The sequence below is a fragment of the Phoca vitulina genome, unplaced genomic scaffold (genome assembly GCF_004348235.1).
Source record: "Phoca vitulina isolate PV1807 unplaced genomic scaffold, GSC_HSeal_1.0 scaffold1, whole genome shotgun sequence".
In the NCBI taxonomy this organism is placed as follows: domain Eukaryota; kingdom Metazoa; phylum Chordata; class Mammalia; order Carnivora; family Phocidae; genus Phoca; species Phoca vitulina.
Window position 1 is genome coordinate 26,071,295 of NW_022589704.1, and position 10,889 is coordinate 26,082,183.

At 41.1% G+C, this 10,889-nt stretch overlaps 1 protein-coding gene across 3 annotated transcripts in view; it reads left to right on the forward strand.

Moving 5' to 3' along the window:
• Positions 1 to 6,863, forward strand: part of LANCL1 (LanC like 1) — a 39,373-nt gene extending 32,510 nt beyond the window's left edge. For all 3 annotated transcript variants that reach the window (XM_032403015.1, XM_032403030.1, XM_032403023.1), the window contains 4 exons: positions 1,064 to 1,246; positions 3,416 to 3,592; positions 4,035 to 4,107; positions 4,722 to 6,863. In XM_032403015.1, coding sequence (XP_032258906.1) covers positions 1,064 to 1,246; positions 3,416 to 3,592; positions 4,035 to 4,107; positions 4,722 to 4,798 — 510 coding nt within the window. In that variant the 3' untranslated portion in view covers positions 4,799 to 6,863. The remainder of the gene's footprint in view (positions 1 to 1,063; positions 1,247 to 3,415; positions 3,593 to 4,034; positions 4,108 to 4,721) is intronic.
• Positions 6,864 to 10,889: the final 4,026 nt, after the last annotated feature.

Sequence of the window (10,889 nt, forward strand, 5' to 3'; positions counted from 1 at the left end):
GGGGAGTCTGCTTGAGATTCTCTCTCTCTCTCTCTCTCCCTCTCCCTCTACCCCTTCCCCCCGCCGTGCTTGCTCTCATTATCTCTCTCTCTCTCTCTAAAATAAATAAATAAATCTTTAAAAAAAGAAGGCCAAATTCTTAAAAAAAAAAGTGGCTCAAATGCCCTATGTTAGTGCATCCTATAAATCTGTACATCATTGTATCAAAATAATACTGCATAAATGTCAGTCCCAAATCCTCTGCAGAAGGCTTAATCTAGAGTCACACAGCAGTTTGGGATCTAGATTCCAGGTCTCCTGACTCATTAGCTTCCTCTTTTTTTGGAAACATCTACCACTTCTCTAAATGTAAAAATGAAAGTTGCACTTACATTGTCTAATGCATCTCTTTGTGGCCTTTAAAGTATGAATAAGGTATTGGGGCATCTGGTGGCTCAGTTGGTTAAGCATCCAACTCTTGATTTCAGCTCAGTTCTTGATCGTGAGGTCAAGTCCTACATTGGGCTCCATGCTGGGTGTGGAGCCTACTGCCAATAAAAATTAAATAAAGTATGCCTAAGGTATTAAAACCTTAAGAAACATCTCTTGTGTTCATGCATTGACTTAGGAAAATTATTTATATGTATGTATACAACGATAAATATTGAAAAATAGTATGTACATAAAGTCCCAAGAGTTAAGGGATATCCTGATTTTAGTATGTTCCAGTCGGTAAAAAAAAAATTGGAATGGAATCCGACCGTTTAGTGACTTCTAGTTCCTTTTGGTCATGTTTCATCTCTGGCTTAAAACTAATCCCAGGGGCACCTGGGTGGCTTAGTTGGTTAAGCATCCGATTCTTGATTTCAGATCAGGTCATGATCTCAGGGTCATGAATCAAGCCCTGTGTGAGGCTCCGCGCTGGGTTGGAGTCTGCTTAGGATTAATTCTCTCTCTCCCTCTGTCTCTCCCACCCCCTCTATCTCTGTCTCCCTCCCTTTAAAACACACACAAAACTTATCCCTGAGGTTTAGGAAGATCTGTTTGCTTTAGCAGAACTAATAATTCCCTTTCTCATTTTTAGCCCAGCCTTCAAGTGAACCATGTGAAGTTACAAAGTTTGGTCAAGCCCAGTGTAGATTATGTCTGCCAGCTGAAATTTCCTTCTGGCAATTATCCTCCGTGTGTGGATGATAATCGAGATCTTCTAGTCCATTGGTGTCACGGTGCACCTGGAGTGATCTACATGCTCATCCAGGCCTATAAGGTACTGTGAATTTTCTCATTTTCAAAATAATTTGGAAAATGTAACCTAAAACTCCATAACTTGCAATTGTTTTATGCATAATCTTTAAAGAAGCAGTAGAGAAATTACTGTTGGATGTACAATCACTTTGCTACATGGATTATAATTCATTCTCACACTATCCATCTATATCAGAGCAGAGACTATTTTATTGGTCGGGAGACTGTTTCACTGACAGGTAGAATAGCCAAGATTACAGCATCAGTGGCAGAGCCAAGAGAAGTATCCCAGAAATTCAGTTAAAAATAGAATCTTTCTTGGACACGTGGGTGGCTCAGTTGGTTAAGGGTCTGACTTGATTTCAGCTCAGGTTATGATCTCAGGGTTGTGACATGGAGCCTGCTTAAGATTCTGCCCCCCCCCCAAAAAAAAAACAAAAAACACTGTGTAGGGGCACCTGGGTGGTACAGTTGGTTACGTGTCCAACTCTTGGTTTCAGCTCAGGTCACGATCTCAGATGATTTAAGAGCCCCGCACCAGACTCCACACTCAGTGCAGAGTCTGCTTAAGTTTCTCTCTTCCTCTCCTTCTACTACTCCTCCCCGCCACACTTTCTCTCTCACTCTTTCTGTCTCTCTCAAATAAATAAATACATCTTAAAAAAAAAAAATAGAATCTTTCTTGTGCATTGCTGGTAGGATTATAAAATGGTGTGGCTGCCATAGAAGAGAGTTTGGTAGTTCCTCAAAAAATTAAACAGAATTAATATATAACTCAGTAATTCAACTCCTAGGTGTATACACCCAAAAAATTAAACACAAGGATTCATATAGATTCTTGTACACAGATGTTCCACAGCAGCATTATTCACAATAGCCAAAAGGTGGAAACAGTTCAAGTGTCCGTCCACAGATGAATGGATAGACAAAATGTGGTGTGTGTATGTATACATATATACAATGGAATATTATTGAGCCATATGAAAGAATGAACTTCTGATCCATACTGCAACATGCATGAACCTTGGAAATATTAATGCTAAGTGAAATAAGCCAGATGCTAAAGGACAAATAATGTATGATTCCATTTGTATGGTGTGATGGTTAGTGTGAGGTATGTAGAGTAGGCAAATTCATACAGAAAGAAAGTAGAGTGGAAGTACCAGGGGGCGGTGCTGGGTGGGGGTGCATTATCACTTAATGGGTACAGACCTTGTTTGGGGTGATGAAAATGTTTTGGAAGTAGTGGTAATGATTATACAACTTTGTGAAGATAATGAATGCCACTGAATTATATACTTCAAATGATTAAAATTGTAATTTTTATATTTTCTTTCTTTTACTATAATAAAAGAAATGCAAATATCATTTCTAAAAAGCATGCTATGGCAGAGCCATAATCAGAGAAGAAAGGGGTTTTATTTGAAAGAAAAAAAATAGAAGTAAACCAAGATATCTGTGTCTATTGGTGCACATCTACAAATTACAAATCTATGGACTATAAATAAGCATTGGCATCTCATACTCTAAATAAGCTTTTAGTATATCAAATGTTACTTGCAGAAAGTTGGATATAATGGAAAAACTTTTTAAACTGCCTTATTCTACTTTTAGGAACACTTAGTTTGCAGTGAAATATTAGAAATGTCTACTCAGAATATTTCTTGAGGCTTTGATAGATATATAGAAGATTTTAAAGGCGTATCTCTATTTTTCTGACAAAGTATAGTGTTTTATAATCAAATCCATTTTTGTAATCAATTTTCTAAACTGTTTCTTCTCCAGTATGTAAAGAAATGTCCTAATAGTGAAGGGCATTATTGTTAACCAAAGAAGATAGTGTGTGGTCCTTGGGAAAGTGACTACTGCCAAGAGCAAGTCACAAGTAAAATATTGCTGCTTCTGCACTAACACCTACATCCGTAAGCAGAGCGCACATAAAACGTAGATGGCACACAGGCAAGGTCGCGGGCAGTTATTGAAAAGCAAAAAAAGCAAAGCTAGTAAACTTCTGTAATTCGTCCCCATTGACACGACCCATCTCCCTGGCTCGAAATCGCTGACCCTTTCTTGCCAAGCCACCTCCGTCCCCCCCCCCTTCTGCCCTCTCCCTTGCTTCCCCATCAGGAGGGAATGTCCGCAGAAGTTTCTTTGGCATCCCTCGTAAGGAGCCTTGCCCTCGGCTGTGCAGGTCTTCGGAGAGGAACGGTACGTGGACGCCGCCTACCAGTGCGCGCACGTGGTCTGGCAGCACGGGCTGCTGCGGAAGGGGTACGGGCTGTGCCACGGCGCCGCGGGGAACGCCTACGCCCTCCTCGCGCTCTACAACCTCACGCGGGACGGGAAGTACCTGTACAGGGCCTGTAAGGTACGCAGCACGGCCGGCGGGAAGGGGGCACCTTCCCCGGGCGGAGAAGGGCTCTAGTTCAATCTGATCTGATTCATTGATCTTTAAAACCATGAGTCTGTGGAACAAATCCAGTTACGTAAGAAAAGCCTTCAAAAACCATTCAGTTAAATTCGCCTTCTTGTATAGGGACGTAGTTCTACTCGACAGCACTTACGGGCGGGACAAAAGAAAGGAATTCTGCCCTGATAACCTGGGACGCAGCGGCTCAGACAGCTCCCAAAACTCCTCCCTCCCGTGCTTCATCCTCTTTCAGACCATCTGTTTCTCTGTGTCAGCCCCTTTTTTCTGCCTTGAAGAGAGTTTTTGACTTTTCAGAGTAATTCTTAGGGATAATTTCTCTCCACTTTTGAGGGTCTCTGGAAGAAGCCGCTACAGTAACTTACCTTGGTGTCACTTTCAGTTTGCCGAGTGGTGCTTAGACTACGGAGAACACGGCTGCAGAACGCCGGACACCCCCTTCTCCCTCTTCGAAGGTATTTTCCACATGTTTACTTAGTTGCCTTGTAATGTCAGCATCTACTTCTCTGCTTGGTAATCAGTGTATTTGAATTTGAGCTTTATCAACAAATTAATTTTATGGTCATTTCTTGAACTACTTCTTTACTTCCTAATACGAAAACTCAATATTAAAAATCAGGTAGTCCCTGGACTCCCTCAGACCTAATCCTAGCAGTCATACTGGTGACCACAATCTGTGGAGCCAGGCACCCGCTTGGCATTTTGCCGATGCCGTCATAAATCATCTCAGCAAAGACATACACGCGTCATTATCCTCATCTCACAAATGAGGACCTCAGGTAAGTGGCCCGAGGTGCCGTGTGAAGGAGCTGACGTGATAAACGGCAGGGCTGTGCCTTGAACTTCTCAGGTTCAGCTCTCCTTCCTGTCTTCCGCCCAGACGAAGAGACTGAGCACCTCACTAGTGATCTCCCCTAGTGTTGGCCGGCAACATGGATAAATACGGGCAGACGCCCCTTGCATTGAAGCCCTTGCCATTTGTATCATAATGTGGACGCTACAGAACGAAGCCACTGTATAAAACAGAGTCATTTGGCGTAATAACTTCTGCCTCTTTTTCTTCCTTCAGGAATGGCTGGAACAATCTATTTCCTGGCTGACCTCCTAGTGCCCACAAAAGCCAAGTTCCCTGCGTTTGAACTATAAAAGGAAAGCCTGCCCCCTGCAATGCACTGCATGACCCTTTCTGTATATCAAACCTGGACTAAGTGCTTTCATTGCTTTTCAAGGAAACATAGAGCCAAACCGCGTACTCCATTGAGTTGAGTTGTTGTTTTTCAGAACTTGCCTTTGGTTCCTTTTGTTCTGTCATTTACTTTTACTTAAAAGTATCCAAGGAAATCTTTTAACTTTAACCTCAATTCCTTCCTGAAGGTAGGATGAGTGATATGTACAGTGTTTTGAGGGCATAGGTATATATATATTCCAGAACTTGGAGGAAATCTCTTACTTAAGCTTATGAATATAACTATCTGTTGCTGTTCTAAAAATGTTGAAAGGAAACTAAATGTAGATAAATATATGGTTATTGGTGGATATTGCCCTCCACCTTTATAGTATTTTTCCTCCAATAGGGCAGACTGTTTTATGACTGTTTTTCTTTAGGTGGTTGATTGTGAAGGGGGACAAAAATATTAACCATATGCTTCTGAGACAAAAGTTGCACGAGTTGCAGCCTGGTTTAAGGACCGAAATACTGCTTTTCAAATTCACAGTGCTGGTTTAACTAGAGATAATAAAGATACTTTCACATTTGCTTCCTCTTGGTAGTAAAGCATCCGGGCCCTATAAGCCAGCATTTGTATCAAAAAGTTCTAAAATGCAATGGTGGTTTTGAAAATTGTGATTTGAAGGTTAGTTTCAAGATAAGCGAACAAAAAGTTTATTGTTTCTTCTAAAATAAGCGAGTGCATTTTTGAACGATTTATTTAAATTTGTTCTTTGGAATTAGTATAAGATCAGGAGACAAGTTTTCTGTATGTGAATGTTGTGACTTAGGATTTGAGTCCATCCTGTCCACCCTGCCTTCTGAACTTTGACTTGTGTTTACTTCCTTGGCAGGGACTGTCCTTTAGTGCTCATCCTTTGGTACAAGCCATAAGATATTTTCCTTCCTTTCAATCTATCTGGAAGTTTGTCTTTTTACTAAATAGTACAGTACTCTACATCTCTTTAAAAGGGGGGAGGAGGGCTATGTAGCCAATAACTTGAACAAAAACACTAAGCTTTCCATAGAAATGCTGTTTATTTAGGAGGTATTAGCCAGTGAAAATGTTTAGAACAAATAGATCCTATGTCTTTGCATATCCTAGGCTTCACTTAAATTCCTCAATTTCTGAGCCCTCGGGATCAGGATCCTATATTTATATGGTAGATGAAGGATCCCTGGTGCTTCACATTCTGTATAAATGGTCCGACTCATCAGCTTCCCCTCCCCTTCCTTCCTTCACTGCCTTTCCCAGGCTGGTTTCATCCTTTCTGTATGTTTCGACTGATTTTAGAACATTTTGCAGCTTTACAAAACAGGGTCTAAGAATTTTAAATGTGCCTATTTCATGGCTTTCTCAGTCACAAAAGCATGCTATTTTTATTTTCACTTTGAACCAAATCCCACTGGGTATATGTTGGTTCCTGTGGATAGTAGTCCCCTATTATTTCACATTCAGCACCAAAACAGCTTATATTATTGGAAATTGTCGGACCCTTGAAAGGCTTCCGACAGAAGGATCGAAAAAAACAGCCCACTGCTCAGTTCCTAGGATTGGCTTATTCCTCTGTGACTCGTGCCCGTTGGGCAAACCTCGTGCCTCTCAGATGTCGAAGTGCTGCGGGTGAGCTGTGCCTTTCTCCCAGGCCGTTCCCATGAGCTGCGGTGGCATTTACAGTAAAGCTAATTTGCCTTGGGCTGGGTGTCCAACTTGAAAGATTAAAATCCACTTAGTTTAGTTAAATGTCTTACTAGACTGTGCCTGTACTTTGAGCTACTATAATTACTAACCAAGGGAAAGAGAGCAAAACACACTTTCTCTTAGCCAGAGGAAACTTAATCATGGTACATCTCCAAACATCTTGATTAATTTAACCCCGGGAAGACTTCAAGGCAGGGAGAAGAACATTTTGAATAAGATTCTTATTAATATTTAGATTGCAATTAGGGGCACCTGGGTGGCTCAGTCGTTAAGCGTCTGCCTTTGGCTCAGGTCATGATCCCAGGGTCCTGGGATCAAGCCCCACATCGGGCTCCCTGCTCGGCGGGGAGCCTTCTTCTCCCTCTCCCTCTGCCTGCCGCTCTGCCTACTTGTGCTGTCTTTCTATCAGGTAAATAAATAGGATATTTTTTAAAAATATATTTAGATTGCAATTTAACTACTGCCATCCATCCATTAACAAATTTATCAATACAAACACAATTCAGGTCTCATTTTTTTCTTTAGCTTTTTAGGACTTATGAAACTGGCAGGATTTTCTGTTCCTGCCATTGTTGGTTTTCTTTATGGTTAAGAGGTAAGAAAATTTGATAGGATTTTAAACTCAAGCAAAAGCTATAAAAGTAAGACCAATGCCCTAATACCATTGTGGAAACAGAAGCTTTCATACCAGCTTTCTTAGTTTTAAAAGGAAGAGGCATCATTGCAGTTCTATTTCTGTTACATCCTTTCCCTCAGATATTTTCATCTTTTTTTTATTATTATTAAAAAAAAAAAAAAACTTCGCAAAAGTTGCTTCCCAAAAAACTCCACAGTATCTCTTCTCTCCCCATGCCGAGACTTGGGAGTAGAACCTTAAAAGCTTGCTGAGCAGCGTTCATCTAGCCTGTCATGTGTTTCTGTCCCCATAGTGAGGAGACATTTCAGAAGCTAACTCTTCACCATGGAAAACATGGGAACGTTATCACAGCCACTTCCGTCCAGCCCATGGGGCTTTGGTCTTTCATCCTTAGAGTCACTGGTCTCCTTTTCATCTTTGATGTCAGTTCCGATTATTTGGCATCAAAGCCTTCGTGGTAGGAAGAGTTTGAGGTAAGTGGATCCAAGACCACTTTGCTTCTCATTTCCACTTCCCTACATAATTGAATTGAGAGACATACTCTGCTCCTATGTCCCCGGGTTCATTTGTGTCTGATCTTCCAGTGCCCTGCCTTCTGCTAGCTGATCTGAAATACAGAATGTGAAGAGTGAACATTTACTCATTTACTCCTTTGGCTGCTGGAACTCATCGGCAGTCCTTTATTACTCGTACTGATTTCTGATTCCACTTCTGCTTTCCCTAAATAGGTCAGAGCATCCTATTTGCCTATTGCTGAGTTGTAGAACTTTCTCTCCTGGAGGTGTAAAACAGAGTGTTTGGGATATTCAGGGAACCCACCCAAAAGTTACATTGCTATTAACTGGGAAGGGTTGGGATCATAAGTATTTCTGTGTTCTGTAAAGGATTTCACTTACTGGTTCTCAATAAAATTTTATTAGGACTCTATGTGTCAGGTGCTTTCTGTTTGCTTTGGTTTAAACTTAAGAAATATTTTCCTTATAAATGGTAAAGGGGGGCTTTTTCTCTATACACTCATTCCCTAGGGTTTGTTCCTGACTTTTTCTTCATTGTCTTGTCAAACAATATCTGCGGTACTTTCTGAAAATGGATTTAGAGGGAAATATTTTTAAATCTGATTATGATGGAATTAGGAGGAGTCTAGTAGGATCCAAACAAGTGAGTTAACCATCTCATACATATGAGAATCCACCCTGTGGTTAATGACTAAAGACCTAGCTCTAGAAATTGATTTCCCTGCTGACCACTTCTGAAAGGAACTTTGAATAGAGGAAGAGATTAAATGAGGCATAATTATAAAATGTATATTCAGAGGTTGGACAGGAGTTGTGCTGAATCACCTGGCAGGACTTTGTACCACTCACGCCCATGCCACAAGCTGTGTGGTGTCACTTAGCACAACAGAGATTTGCCAAATTATAAAACACTTGTTTTCATCCCCGAATTAGATTTTGTCCTCTGGTACACATGATTAAAATGCCTTTCATACCCCTAGTCTTGTGTTTGAATGACGCATAATAGTAAGGATAAATGCACAGTTAGGTTTATTTCATTCCCTTGAATGGATGAATGTATAGATGGTGATAATCACATCTTTAGATGTGGCTAATGAGGCATGGAGAGGACAGTACCTCACGGGGGCCTCCCAGAGACTCCAAAGTGATGCCTGGAGCATTCACACTAACTCGCCACAAGAGTACATGGCAGTGCCCAAGGCCGGCCAGTGCCATCCCCCACTTCACATTCCCTGGCTCATCCTCCAAATGGAAGGAAAACAATGACAGGCACATTAAATTGCACCACAGTTGTGAGCTCATGAACAAACAAAACTTGAAGAACTAATTTGTCCCCTGCGACTTACCCACAGTAGTTTGATTTATTTTTTCCTAACTTTGCATTAAGAAAGAACTTTGCCTCCCTCCTCCTTATACTCTCTGGCTAGAATAAGAATTTTTTTGTGTCATTTCTTTTTCCCTCGATCATTCCCACTGTGGACTCAGTGTCATTAAGTTTCATGTATTCTCTGTAAGCATCATTGAAACAGAAAAACCTACAAGTCAGTCCCCTGATAATTTGCTTTCTTATTCTGTTTCCCATCCACCCTCGCCCTTTTCCTTCTAAAGCTGAGGGTCAATTAACAAAGCAAGAGAACACTGGCTTTTTTTACAATGGAGAACATATTGGCTTCATTGGTCCCATTATGTAAACTATTGAAACACTATTTTCCAGAAGCCCTGTGCTTGTGCATCCTTGGGGACTTATTTGACAATTTTGTGAGTAATGGGAGAAAGCAGCAAACACAATAAACCAAGAGGTAAAATAATGAGAATAGAGAAATGGATCTTAGCAGGACCACTGCTCATAGTCCCCCAGTTTAATTTCACATTTCGACATTATGTTAACTTCTCAGGCACATGCAAATGACAACCATGGTGACATTAAATCTGCAGCTAATGTTCTATCCTCTACAAATACGTGTTAGAGAAAGCATTTGTGAGGCATTTAGTCATTATGCAGGGAAAGGCAGGACTCTTGATAAATCCGTTTATAAAACAGTGCCATAGTTGCTTAATTTCTCTTCTCTGATGGAGCTGGGGTAGTAAGAAAGGCATCTGTAACCCCCAAAATACTGATGTGGTTCACTGTGAAAGTTGATGGTTACTATCGATCTCTCGAGATTGAGCACTGAGGGATTAACATGGGTACCACCTTGCTGGTTTAATCCAAACTGGTAGCACTTTCATTTAAACATTCCATGAGCAATGCTTTAAAACCGGGCTATCCCCGAAATGGACTAAATGTCTCTGTCTGCACACAAGTTGCCTGGCAAGGGCTTTCTTTGTGCAAGGGATAGGGACCCCTACTCTGACGACTCAGTCGGGTGAGGAAGACCAGTGATGAGACAAGCAATTACAAGGAAACATATTCGAATATTCCTGTTCATCCCCGACCTACTCTTTCTTGTTCCACAAACTTCAAGAATGCCCAGGTCTTTCATGTGAACCATGTGTCTGGCTATTTGGAGATACTGGGGTTTATAATCCTGCAGGGAAGAAGACACTTTGAAAGCCACTCAGCCAGTCCAGAAACACTCAAGAGTTCTTTCATTTGGAACACCCTGATGATGGGTGAGGTGGAAGGAAATCTGAGGAGCTAAAGTCACTTGCCCCCAAAATTACTTTCACTCAGTTGGCTGACTTCTCAAAAACTCCCAGCACCAGCATTATGAATGATTTAGGTTAAATCCATGTATGTCCCTCTGGAATCCAGTTAAAATACAAGAATGTTCAAAAAGGTAGTTCTTCAACCAGCTGTCAGTTATTAGTACCTCAGTACTTAGTTTCATGTCCTGTGCAGCAATTAAATTGAAGAACTTCAATCCGAACAATATTAACTGTGCTACCAGCATGTGCTAGGTACAGCGTTTAGCTAGGATTAGGAAGATAAGATGATACCTGCTCACAAAAGACTGTTGAAGCCTAGAGATCAATATAAAGTAATTTCAACGTGATAAGGAACCTCATCAGGACTGGCTTTCCATGAGTGAGTGGGGGGGGGGGGGGGGGGGAAGAAAAGGGGAGGGGGGTAAAGGAAACTCGTTGTAGAAAAAAAAAAAAAATTGAGGTCAGGGCATTTTAACCACATATGCATACAAACTACCTGGGGATCTTTTTAAAATTATTCCAAAATG